Source organism: Chrysochloris asiatica, unplaced genomic scaffold (genome assembly GCF_000296735.1).
Source record: "Chrysochloris asiatica unplaced genomic scaffold, ChrAsi1.0 scaffold00304, whole genome shotgun sequence".
Classification (NCBI taxonomy): domain Eukaryota; kingdom Metazoa; phylum Chordata; class Mammalia; order Afrosoricida; family Chrysochloridae; genus Chrysochloris; species Chrysochloris asiatica.
Genome location: NW_006408822.1, coordinates 849050 through 862025, shown reverse-complemented (window position 1 = coordinate 862025; position 12976 = coordinate 849050). Strand labels below are relative to the sequence as shown.

At 50.6% G+C, this 12976-nt stretch overlaps 1 protein-coding gene across 1 annotated transcript; it reads right to left on the bottom strand.

Moving 5' to 3' along the window:
• Nucleotides 1-266: 266 nt before the first annotated feature.
• DDRGK1 (DDRGK domain containing 1) lies at nt 267-12024 on the bottom strand. The gene is made up of 9 exons (XM_006874827.1): nt 11934-12024; nt 10290-10493; nt 8975-9091; nt 8434-8531; nt 4186-4308; nt 3867-3905; nt 1299-1355; nt 748-796; nt 267-433 (listed from the first exon to the last, which is right to left on the bottom strand). The coding sequence occupies exons 1-9, from the start codon at nt 12022-12024 to the stop codon at nt 267-269; spliced, it is 945 nt and encodes a 314-aa protein (XP_006874889.1).
• Between the last annotated feature and the right edge of the window lie 952 nt (nt 12025-12976).

Below are 12976 nucleotides of genomic sequence, written 5' to 3'. Positions count from 1 at the left end.
ACACGCATGACCACATGATAAAAATGGGGAATCCCACCTGCCTCCAAGAGATCCTCACTTTCTCTTGGATATATCTAGAGGCCTAGATTATACCTGCTTCTCTGAGACCCCAGACAGGCCTCCCACACCACGTCACAGCAAGCTCAGCAGTGCTCATGGGCCTTTAATCTGTAACTGCCTAGTCATGTACCACCAAGGCCCCGCATGGTAGAGGGGGAGGAGGATGCCTGGACAGGTAGACCAAGTCCGCTCAGAGTCCAAGAGGGTCAGGCTGGGGCCTGGGCAGGAGGCTCCTGGCCCCAGGCGATGAGGGAGTTGCTGGCCTGGGCAAGCTCCGTGATGGACACTCGGCCCCGCTGTCGGATGAAGTTAGCCACGTCAGCCAGTTCCTCCGGTGTTATGTAGATGAACTTGCCCCGGTCGTCAATTACACCTGTGGGGACATATGGGTTGCAGGCTCAGATCTTCTGGGCCCAGCCTGCCTGTCCATCACTTCACTATAGAATCAGCCCTCCAGGTCCCCAGTCCACCTGGCCTTTCTTAGCTGCACCCAATCCTTATCAAGCGAACCGAACGCCAGGCTTCCTCACCTGCCCTTGTCACCCAGCAGTCATCCCTAAGGTTTGGTATGTTCTCCTTTTAACTGTGTCCCACTGCTCTCCCACCTCCCCCAAACCAGGAATCCCTCAGCAACATGTTTTTGCAGCCCCCTGCGGTCCCTGGAGCAGTAGCTTCTCATTCTCTCACCTGTCAGAGTCCCCTCAGCTAGTAGCTCCTGGAGGCGGTTAATTGTGTCCTATGAGGAGAGCAGTTTTCAGAGCATGGACAGGGGCCACTGTCCCCAGCACAGCACCTGCAACCTTCCTCCCACCATAGCAGGAGCTCCGCCTCACACCACACCCTGATGGGACGCTGCTGCTTCTTTAGAGGAGTCCTGGGAGAAAGCAGCTCTAGTCTAGGGACTCTGCAAGACTCCCAGATAGGCTCTCTTCTAGCCAAGAGGACAACAGTGATATTAGGCCATAAAGCCGGGTTCAGCCTGTTTACAAGAGAGTTGTCAAGATAACTTGGCTTGGGCAACTTTGGTTACAGAGAATGGTGGGGAGTGACAGAGTTTGGATTCCTTGCCTGTTTTTCCATCTAATAGCAGAAAGGCAGGATTCCTACACTATTCATTCTTGGTTGACAGCAGGGTAGAGGGGGCAAGAATACTCCCCACTTTTATGACACATGCCCTCTACCAGTCACACAGACCCTGTGGCCACACTCCCCACAGCGGGCTACCTTCCCTGGCTTACCTGAGTCCGCAGGCCCACCTGGGAAGCCAGGTCTTCCAAGAGCACCACCTTGGACTGCTGCAAGGAGAGGGCGAACAAGGGAGCGAGGTGAGTTTGGGCCAATCCCTGTGGGCACTGGCACCCACTACAGTTTGCATTCCACTCTGATCTGGTCTGGGTGCTATGGCATACTTAGTGCATTCCTGCGAGAGCACCCCATTTCCCAACTCATGCTCTCACACTCAGACACAGACACAGACACAGACACAGACACAGACACACTCTCTTACGTTCTCATGACCTCGTTTGCCAAGAGCGATCTGCCCCAAACCACGATGTGCCCCCCAGGCCTTGGCCTGCTCTGAGGACCACTCTGAGACAGACACAAATGGTAAGCAGAGCACAACTGCCAACTTGCCTCTCTATCTAGCCCTATGTTTGTAACATCAGGGACAAGTTGGAAGGGGAAGCAGCCTGGAGAGAAAGGGAAGGAGGTGACATTCACCAAGAATTATTTTTAAAAGCTATCACCATGGACTTGCATTTCCTGAGATCTGCCAGGACAAGCCCTGAGGAGTGGCAGGCGGGGAGAAGGTGTATGACAGAGAAAATCACACAGCTCACTCAGCCTAAGATGAGCCTGGCTGATGGGACAGGAGAGTCTGCAGACAAGGAAGCTAGAATCTCTCGGGAGAGGCAGTGGGTGCTTATTCCTGCCTTGCCATTGCTCATTCCCACCCTGGCCTGAAGCTTCCCACAACTCTGACACACCCACACTTCTTTTCTCCCATTCTTTTCACACTGTCAGAGGCACCAAGCCCACCCTTAAAGTAACACCACCAATGTTGCTGCATGCTTTCCAGGCATAGCCACATTCCAGGTGTTTTCCTCATGCCCTCAGGAGACCCTCCAGTCCCCAGCCCCGGAGGTGCAGCCAAGGGTTCACTGCTGGGTCCTACACATCCTTACCCCTCGCGCCCACGCCCCAGACAGCAGCATGTGATTCAAGAGCAGGAGATCTTTGGCGTTTCCATGTACCTTCCAGCAAATGAGCTGGGGAAAGTGACATGGTGACACCTCCCCGGCTGCAGATGGCATGTGACTGTTTCAAATGCCAACCCGTCTGTGCAAGCAGGGAAGCGAGCGAATGGCAGTTGGGCCTAAGATGCCCTGGCCAGCTGGCCTCTCCTGACAAAGCAGGGATTGGCACTGGCTCTCAGTGACAGCTGAGATCTGGAACTTGGGAGTCCAGGACCTCACATGGCCCTGAAGACCTCGCCAAGGTGCTGCTAGAGCCAAAGGTGTCTGACTGGAAGGTGGAATTCCCCCCACCCTCATGCACACTCTGCTGGGTTCAGAAATGTCTCTCCAGTTTTGAAATCCTCAGAGCCAGGAGGAAGGCGGAAGAGCAGCAACTCCATAAGCAGCAGTCAGCATAGGCCACGAGAACCCCAGAGAATGGCCAGCTCTAGGGAGTTACCAAAAGAGAGGGTTAGAACCGCCTCAAGTGCCTTTCCTAGACTCGCTGATTGTGCCTGAGCTTTACCCCAATCTGTAGGAGTGGGGATGCTGAAGTGGACCTTCTCCTCTAAACCTGCCTGGGAAGGCTTCCTGGAGGAGGGACTTCAGAACCATGCTGCTGCTCACTGTGGGTAGGTGGGGACTGTGAGTTTCAGAAAGCAGCAGAAAATTATGACTAGTATCCTGCTAAGGACTACAGTTCCCAATTGAGTGTGTTGAGGGAAATAGTCTCTGTAAGTGGGGGGGACCATCTGAAAGCTGCCAGTGTTTGTCCTCTCCTGGACCATGGGCTGTGAGTCTAGCCCCACTATGCTGGGAGGAAGCTAAGCCCTACTCTCTTTTGGGCTGGGGGGAGGATTATGCAAGCCTGGCACCTTGGCAGCCCCTAGCACCACCCCCACCCTCGCCTCCGCTCCCTCTGCACTCCTTCCCTCAGCCGCCTCTGCACCTCTGAGCTGCACTTGAAAACCTCTCCCCTCAACGCATCCTTCGTGGGAGAGGAGAAGTTGCTTAGCAGCAAAGCAGAGCAGGACGTGCTTATGCAACCTGGAGCAACATCCGGGCCGCCTGCGCTGAGGCTATGGGCAGAAGGGGACACACCTGCCACCCCACCCTAGTTCCAAAGGAAACACCATCCTGTTTCCTCTGGAAGACCCAAGATCCTGGTCAGGGCCACGTGACAGGGGACACTGGTTTCGCCTTGTGGTGCTTCATTCTGACAGAACTGACGGAAATACATGTGAAAAAGCTCAAAAACACAGTGAGTCACTGAGCGCAGGGTCTGAAGAACAGGGGAGCAGTCAAACGCAGAGCGGGGGAAACGAGCAAAAGCACATGCCACCCACACGGACCAGCCCTTCTCCACCTGCAGGGTCAGAAAAGAAGGGGCTCTCTTGGCCAGGACCCTGACAGCTCAGCCTCTTTGGTTGCCTTGCCCGCTCCTGCACAAGCCTGACTGAACATCTGCAGCCTCCACTCAAGTCCTCTCTCTCTGGGCCTTGAGAAGGCCTGCAACACACACGTGAGGGCAGGGAGCCAGTGCCGGAATTCAGCTCTGTGGCTTCTTACCTTAATGTAATTGATGAACTCTGACAGGAAGCTGTGGGACTAAAGAGCAGAGAAATCAGGGCCAGTGTCTCCCTTGCAGAGGACGGCAGGCACTGTGCCTCCTTCCCCAACTGTGGGCACCACCTACCCAGCTGACTGCCACCTACCTGCCCACCTAACCACCTGGGGTGCCACCTACAACCTGCCTGCATGTGCAGGGGAGCCCACGCTAAGGACAAGGCCTTAGTCCAACAGAGCCGGCTCATCACCCACCTCTCACTGTCCAACTTGGGCATATGGGATGGCCAGTCTTGGTCTGAATTCAGGAGTGGGTGCTTACCTGTTCGTCAGTCATGGTCTCACCCACACCCTCCTCCTCCACCACAAAGGCCTCCTTCAGTTTCAGGTATTCCTCATGTTCCCGCTGGGCCTGCTCCTCCCGGGCCTTCCGCTCCTCCTCTTCCTGCAAACACAGAGAAGGCAAAAGTCAGGTATTTCGAGCAGGATGCCCTCCCCATCCCTGTTGTAGTTCCTCCTGTCCTATAGGGCCCAGAGGATACAGCCTAGCCCTTTCTCAGGGTCAAAGTGTATTCAAGACCCTGACCCAATGCCCTCAAAGCTGACCATCAGGCAGTGGCCCCTCTTCCCATCAGCTCCACCACCTCCCAAACACTGCTCCATCACCATCCCTTAAACTTCTGGCCCAGGTCTATTTAGTAAAAAGCTCTCTCCCTTTCAAACATCATTATGGTGAGTGGGCTAGCTTCTATCCTTACTACATCTTCTCAAAAGCAGAATCACCTCGTTCTCCAATGGATTTGATTGATAACAGGTAATGAAATCAGATACAGCTCCAAAAGTATAGACACTGGAGAAGAGCCAAGCTGGGTGGATAAGGAGTTGCACATATGACAGCACACATGTCTACCTGGGGGTTCACTGTTGTTGTTGTGAAGTGCCTTCGAGTCGGTCCCGACCCATAGCGACCCTGTACAGGGTTTCCGAGGGTGTAAATCCTTACGGGAGTAGAAAGCCTCATCTTTCTCCCGCGGAGCAGCTGGTAGTTTCAAACCACTGACCTTAAGGTTTGCAGCCCGATTCGTAACCACTACGCTACCAGAGCTCCTAACATCCTAATAATCAAGTTTAAGATTTTTGTCATGATCTGAACAACTAAACATGTATTAGGAACCTTCGGGTTTCTTCCTTTGTTCTTTTTTTTTCTTTTGTTGTTATGCTTCTGCATTAAGAGACTGACTAATAAATATGTGAGACCTATGAACTGCAAGGTGAGCAGTTCAAGCTCACTAGCTGCTCCTCAGAAACCGTTATCAGGGTTGCTACGGGTTGGAACAGACTTGACGGCACTTCACAACAGTAACAACATGGTCTGAAAATGTTCTCTCTCTACCCTATCATGCCCGCACATTTCCTCACCACCGTTCACCCTTCTAGCCCACTCCAATCTGACATTCACCCATTCCACTAAAACAACTCCTGGGATGGTCTCACCAGTGCCTTCCTTCTCATCAAATACAAGGGACACTCTCTAGGCCTTGTAGCCCTGTCCTCTCAGAGATGTTGGGCACAGTGGCCATCCCACTTTCCTGCCTTGGCTTCCAGGCTCCCAGCGTCTCCCAGATTTTCTCCTGCTTCTTTCCCACCTCCTGTATTACTCAGCCCACGTCCTTCTCTCCTCTGCTCTTTCCCAACACCCTGCCCAAATCTACAACATCAATAACCATATTCTTGCCAGTAACTGCCACAGTTAGGACATATGACATATGCCCATATGACAGTTATGTAGCAAGCCGGCTCTATTGGACAAGACACACACTTGGATGTCTCATGGGCACCTCAAATTTAGTATTGGTGTTGTGGGTTAATGCAACGGACTGCAAGGTCACTTTGAACCGTAAGGTTGGCAGTTCAAACTCACCAGTTGCTCCCTGGAAACCCAATACAGAGTTGCTATGGGTCAGAACCAACTCGATGGCATGTCACCACAATAACAACACAAACAGACCCTGTGACCCACTCCCCAGACAATTGGTCCCTTACTTGGTAAATCACAGACTCATTCAGTCATCTGCTCTATCAAAAACAAAGTCTCACCTTCCTTTACCTCTTTAACATCCTGATAGCTTCTCGTTCCAACTACTTCACTCCACCACCACTACCACCTATTGCCACTATCTCCCCTCAGCCTCTAGAAAGGCTTCTCAGAATAGCTCATTGTAAAGCCAAAGATGGCCAGGGAATCTGCAATGAAGCCAGAGCAAGCTGTAGCACCAGAAAATAAGGAAGTACTAAAAAAACCTCATATGGATGCGAAAGCTGGACAGTGAATAAGGAAGATCATAGAAGAATTGATGACTTTGAATTATGGTGTTGGAGGAGAATACTGAAAGTGCCATGGGCTGCCAAAAGAACCAATAGATCTATTTTGGAAGAAGTGCAGCCAGAGTGCTTCTTGGAGGCCAAGATGGCTAAACTTCGTCTCATACTTTGTATATATTGTCAGGAGGGAACAGTCACTGGAGAAGGATATCATGGTTGGTAAGATGGAGGGTCGGAGAAAAAGAGGAAGACCCCCAACGAGATGGATTGGCCAGGTGGCATCATTGATGGACTCAAGTGTGGCCGCGGTAGAAAGGTTGGCCCAGGATCAGACATTGTTTCATTCTGCTGTGCATGGGGTCGCTATGAGTCGGTTCCGACTCGATGGCACCTGACAACAACAACAACAACAACAACCCCACAACAATGGGGAGGTGTCAAAGGGGCACAAGCATCAACTGAAGAGCCCTTAACGCCAAAGCTGGAATAATTTGCAAAACAAAATAAACAACGCGCTGTTAGATACAACCAAAAATACACAACAGGCATAAATCATTCTGACATAAATAAATACATAAATGAGGGTGAAGAGACAAATTTCCTGTACTGAAGATTTCCAAATAATTTATATGGATACTCTTTCCTCAAGAAGGTGGAACATAATCCCCTGACCCTTAGTGGGCTATGCTTAGAAACCTGTTTTCAAAGAGTATAGTATGGAATCAAACCCATAGCCACTGAGTCCATTCTGACTCACAGTGACCCTATAGGACAAAGCATAAAATTACTCCGTCAGGATTTCCAAGGCTATCAATATTTATGGGAGCAGACATCTTCATTTTTCTCCCTTGAGAAAGATGGTTCATTCAAACTGCTGGCCTTTTAGGTAGCAGCCCAGTATGTAACTCACTATGCTACTAGAGCTCCTCCACAGTCTGGAAAGGGAGAAAAAGAGTAAGTTGGCAGTGGAGAAGCCTCGCAAACACCACCTCAGCCAGGTGTCAAGGTTAATATCATTAGTGACAAAGTGAGTTGATAGCAGGTACCTTTGATAGGTTGTGTTGTGAAGAGCATTCCAACTCTATGGGCTTCCTCCCCAGAAATCCCAAACCCCACTCTAGCCGTGAGAACATCAGTCACACTTAAATTGAGGCGCATACAAAGTACTTGACCAACAATCCTCAAAATCATCAAGGTCATCAAAAAACAAGGCAAGTAATAAATCTATATATATCCTGGATGGGACCTGGAAAGAAAATGGGCTTTGGGGAAAAAATAATAAAATCTGAAGAAAGTATGGTGTTAAGTGAATTCATTAGTTACTGCTGATACTGTTGTTGTTGTTGTTAAGTGCCACTGAGTTGGTTCCGACTCATAGTGACCCTGTACAGGGTTTCTGAGGAGCAGTTGGTGAGCTTGAACCACAGACCTTGTAGTTCAAACCAATTTTAAAGTCCAGGGCGTTAACTCACAGCCCCACACCAGGACTCCAGTTACTGCTGATAGTTGTTATTAATCTATGATGTTACTAGCAGGGAAAACTTGGGGATGGAGGGAAACAGCTCCAGGATGGATACTGAAGGTGCATAAAACAGGATCAATATGCAGAAAAGGTGAAAGTCCTCGGTGTTAATGCTGCCCTCTACTGTGCTCTGGTCCATTTGCTACAGCACACAGGGTTAATCTGGAGTCCTAGGTACCAGATTTTGGGGTCTTCCTAGTTGTGGTCTTCCTAGTTGTGGTCTTCCTAGCCCTGGCTCTCATTCTATACATCCCACATCTTTGTGAAGTTCTCTTTCTTGAACATCTGGTTTGGCGACCAGAGGAAGCACTTGGCAAACAAACACTCCTAAACTGCCTTCACTGCAGCCAACTCCTGAGCATCTTTTCTGTGCCAGGACCTGAATTGGACACGGCACAGACAGCAACCATCACCTCTTACAGTGGCCTCGGCAGCCTCAAGGCCCTCAGGATCGAGACCTACCTTACCTAGCTGGCCCTCTGCTCCTTGCTTACTCTGCTTCAACCACTCGGACCACTTCACTGCCCTTCAATCCATGCACGTGCAATAAAACACAGGCACAAGAATCCCAGTTCCAGGCTCTGCTTCTCAGAAACCTGACCCAAGACAGCCAGCTTTACATAGGCTGCATCCAGAGCTCAGGGACTCAATAAAACAGGACCTGTGGCCCATTTTCTCTGGGGGAGGGGAGGAGGATTATATGAGAGGCCAGGCTGCCAGGGTCACCTTCTGCTCCTCCTCTAGGCGCAGCCGCTCCTCTTCTTTCTTGGACTCAGCCTCACGCTGGGCCTCCAGGCGCTTCCGCTCCTCACGCTCCACCTCCTCTGCCTAGAGAAAAAAATCTCAGTGCAGTTAAGTCAAGCCTGAATCTAAGCCATCTCTTGTGTGTCACAGTAGAACTGTGCTCCATAAGGTTTTCGGTGGCTGATTTTCCAGAAGTAAATTGTCAGGTCTTTCTTCCAAAGTGCCTCTGAGTGAACTCAAATCCCTAATCTTTTTTGTTAGCTTTGTATGTTAACCATTTGTGCCACCCCAAGGAGAGGCCTTCACATATATAGGGAACACATTCACTACCCCAGCTAGAGCTTGCCCACCTCTCAGAGGTTGGGGAAATCAATACCTGGGCCAGGCCAGAGACAGAGCCAGGCAAGCTCAAGAAGTATGGCCCCTTGGGGAAATTGATCCCAGGTGCAAGGATCCTCAAGGGATGGTTCTGCTGCAGTGGACTTTCCTATTCCCAGAGCTGCACCACCCTCATCCTTCCTACTTGCCTCGCGCTGGGCTTTTCGCGCCTGTTTCTCCTCCAGCTTCCGTAGTTTCTTGGCTCCAATTTTCCCTGAAAGGTGAGTTTCCATGGGTTTCTCAACACCCTCTTCCTCCTGAGCTGAATAGGGTCAAAAAAAGAAAAGAAAAAAAAAAAACAACACTTCAAGCTCTGGTCAAAGGACACCAACAGCTGTTTCCTTCATAAGGCAATGTCCTTCACACATATGTGAGTATCAGATACCTAGTTCTGCCATCCAGAAGTAGGTGCCACGAATGCAGAAATTTGCACTTTGAATGTATATATGTGTGTGTGTCAGGGGTAGAAATGGGCCCAGGGGTTACAGGGAAAAGGAACAGATGAGAACTTTAGATGCTATAGAATCATGAATAGGGAGATCCCAGGCTACAATGTCTTAGAGATCACAGACAGGGTATCTGGGTTTGCAGAGGTCTCTTAAGTTTTTCCAAGCAAGGATGGGCCCCTGGGAAATGTATCTCAGCCAAATCTGAATCCTCTTCATTGTAGTCAGGAGCTGCTGAGGGTTCTGTGCCTAGCCCCTGGCCAGGATTAATCCTTTCCTGCAAGCAGCAACAGGCCAAAAGAACAGCTCTGACCTGGACAAGTGGAAATATTAAGACCAAGAGACACCTGAGCAGCAAGACATCTGGCCCCACGTTGGAAGCTAAAGGGGAAATAACAGAGAGCCACTTTTATGAGCCAAAGGGGCTAATCCCCAAGGGTACGAGGGCAAAAACTCCAAATGCACCCAGTTTCACAGAAGGGCCAGTTGTCTCCTTCTCAGGCTCAAGCCAGCCATCAAGTACTTGGAGAAGGGGCATTCTTTCTCAAATCCTAAAGGTTCTGGTGTTCTCCCAGCACAAGGAAAATGGAAGTCTCTGAATTAACAAACAGGTTGTCTCTATTCCTAAACCTCTCTTCTTAAGTTACCTGCAGAAGCTCCTGGTCAGGCTCTCTGTTCCTAGGGTGAGGCCCTCAGGGAATGAGTATGCCCACACCAGGAAGGATGCTGGCATAGAAAGTGTGGACTCGAATCTGAAGACCCTTGCCCACTTGCTTAGACACCAAGAGCCAAGATGAAGGAAGAGGGGGCTGGCCCAATGAACTGGTGCTCAGGTCCAGAATTGCTGGCTTCTAGGAACAAAGGCCAGGCCCCAGGTACCTCTCCATTGTGTGGTTCCTTGCCATCCCTCCCACACTGTGGCTTCACACTCTACTGTACCCACCCAGGTCTGAGTCTCCCCACCTCCCATCTCCTATCCCAGCTCTCTTCCTCACCAGACTGGGCCCCTCTCACCTGGGATGACTCCTTCCTCTTCATTCTCATCCACCTCTGCCTGGGTCTCCCTCTGAGCTCGACGCTGGGCTATCAGGCGGCTGCCCAGGTCCCTCCTGCGTCTGGGCCTAACAGCTCTCTGTTCCGCAGACTCCAGGCGCCCCCGCTGAGCCTCCTGGCCTAGTACAGCTGACTCTTCTTCATGGTGTTGTGGCTCTTGGCTGGCTGTAGGGAGCAGAGGAACCATGACTCTGCACAGGAACATGGCCCTTCTGAAAGGCTAGGCTTTCTTTGCTCCACCTCCTCCCAGCCTCCAGCTGTCTACAAAATAAAGCCCCAACTTTTCAATTTGACCATGGAGGCCCTGATAGCTGAAGCCCACACCTTGGCCCTATGCAGCAAACTTACCCCTTCCTCTCTAGCTATGTTGGTACTCTCAAGACCCACCTTTCTGGCTGGCCTGTCAGTATTCTCCCTGACAGCAAAAGGGAACCAATGCCACACTTTCTCCAGAAAGCCCACCTGGCCTCAAGAGATCCCACCCAAATACCCACTGCATTAAACAAAACAAAACAAAACAAAACACCAAAACTACTACCATCTGGGCCATTCCAATTCAAAGAGGCCCTGTTTCCAGAGGATTTCTGAGGCTTTAAATTTTTATGGGAAATGAAAGCCTCCTCTTCTGCCCGTGGAACAGCTGGTGGATTCAATTTGCCAACCTTTCAGTTGGCAGCCCAATGCTTAACTCACAGCACCACCAGGGCCCCTTGCCACTGCATTACTGCAATGCTATCTTTTTTTTTTTGCAAAGCTATCTTGCATTGCACCCTTTGTGTACCTTGGTTTCATCTAACAAACCAACCAGAGTCTACTTGTTGACAGGCGCTGAGTCTCCCTCCCAGAGAGACTTGTCTCCTTGTGACCACAGAGAGGGGGAGAGACACATACACAAATCCATATGCTGAACAAGGAATGGAAAAGTAGGGGGATGACAGGTATATGTGCTCTGTGTCCTGGCCAGTGACAAGTCTTCCAGCCAGGGTGTTTGCAACAGTGTGGTGCAGAAAAGGGAGAAGAAAGGATCAAGACAGCATGGGTGCTTTCCTTGGGGACAAAGAGTGCTTTAGGGAGTTTCCTGAAGCTCCCTCCAGCCTGTGGGTGGGCAGAAAACACTCAGGTGCTCCCTCCTGCTCCAGCTCCAGCAGGTTTAGGAGGAATAGGGCTCCGTGTGGCCTCCAGTGAGTGTTGAGGCGAACACCCCCTTAGGAATGAGGGATGGGTGGGGGTGTCTGTCTGCCAGGGCGTGGCCACTCTGGGTGGAGATCTGGATTGCAAAACAGAGAGGTGGATGGGACGAGGCTCTGATTTTGGGCTGGGAGAACCGGGCAAGGCCGTTTCCTTTCCTGGGTTGGATTCTAGCCCTGCGGTTCCCTACCAGTCCGCCTTTACGAGTCATATGCGCATGCGTAAGGCCAGTCTCACGCCCGCCCTACCGCAGTCCAACCCCAACATCCTAGTCAACGCGAAAAGACTCCTACCGCCCGCAAAGCACGTGGTGCGCATGCGCAGGGGTCGCCGCGCGATGGTCTAGGAAAGATTGGAAAAGCCGGAGAACCGGGCCCCACCGGGCCTCACCGGGCCTGGCGCGGCGGTATCTCCTACCTGCTGCTGCCCAGCGTCGGCTGCGAGTTAGGAAGAGGATAAGGCCGACAAGCAGCGCTGCCGCTACGAGATACACCACGGGGGCCACCATGACAGCAGCTTCCTGACGGAACCAGCGCGTCGGCCCAGAGGCTCGGGATCTACCAGGCCCCGCCCAGCGCCCATAGACCCCTCCCGTTTCCCATTCTAGACTCCGCCCACACCCCCGGCTACTCCCAGGCCGCGCACCTTAATGCTTTACTTTTTCCTCTTTCCTTTATATTTTTTTCACTGTTTTTTTTTTTTTTTCTTTTTCAGGTCTTAATATGGTTTTAAAATACACACACAAACATACATAAATATATTTGGTTGTTGTTAAGTGCCGTCGAGTCGATTCTGACCTATAGCGACCCTGTGTAGGGTTTCCAAGGAGCAGCTGGTGAACTTGAACCACTGACCTTACAGTTTAAACGACGTTGTAGTCTGGCGCATTAGCCCACAGCGCCACACCAGTACTCCATATCACCACCAATATGTATAGAAATTGTTATATATATATAACGTATGTATTTTATATATGTATATGTTTTTCTGCGATTTTGGAGAACGTTTACATAGCAAATTAGATTCTCACTGAACAATTTCTATACATATTGGTGGTGGTGATTATGTGCCGTGGATTCAGTTCCGACTCAGCAACTCTGTACAGGGTTTCCGAGGCTGTAAACATTTACGGGAGCAGAAAACCTCATCTTTCTCCAGCGGAACCTCTGGCAGTTTGAAACTGATTAGCAGCCTGACTCGTAACCACTACACTTCCAGAGCTCCTTTCTATACATACTTCTCAGTGATATTGTTTACACTTTTCACAATGTGTCAGCATTCTCATTTTCATTTTGATTCTTCTGTTTCCATCAATCTAGCTTCCCTGCCCCTCTTTAGCTATTGTTTTTGGTCTAGCATAAAATGTTGACTGCTAGGTCTCATTTTAAGGAGCCCTGGTAGTGTAGTGGATTATCTATCAATCGTTCCAGGGAGAAAGGCTTTCTGTTCCTGTGAAGCCT

Bases quoted from the DNA above. Each gene is read 5' to 3' on its own strand.
- DDRGK1 (XM_006874827.1), bottom strand. From the start codon at position 12,024: ATGGTGGCCCCCGTGGTGTATCTCGTAGCGGCAGCGCTGCTTGTCGGC. The intron at 9,092-10,289 runs GTGAGAGGGGCC...GACCCTATTCAG, and splicing joins AGAGGAAGGAGTCATCCCAG to CTCAGGAGGAAGAGGGTGTT. The intron at 434-747 runs GTGAGAGAATGA...ATGTCCCCACAG, and splicing joins AGCTGAGGGGACTCTGACAG to GTGTAATTGACGACCGGGGC.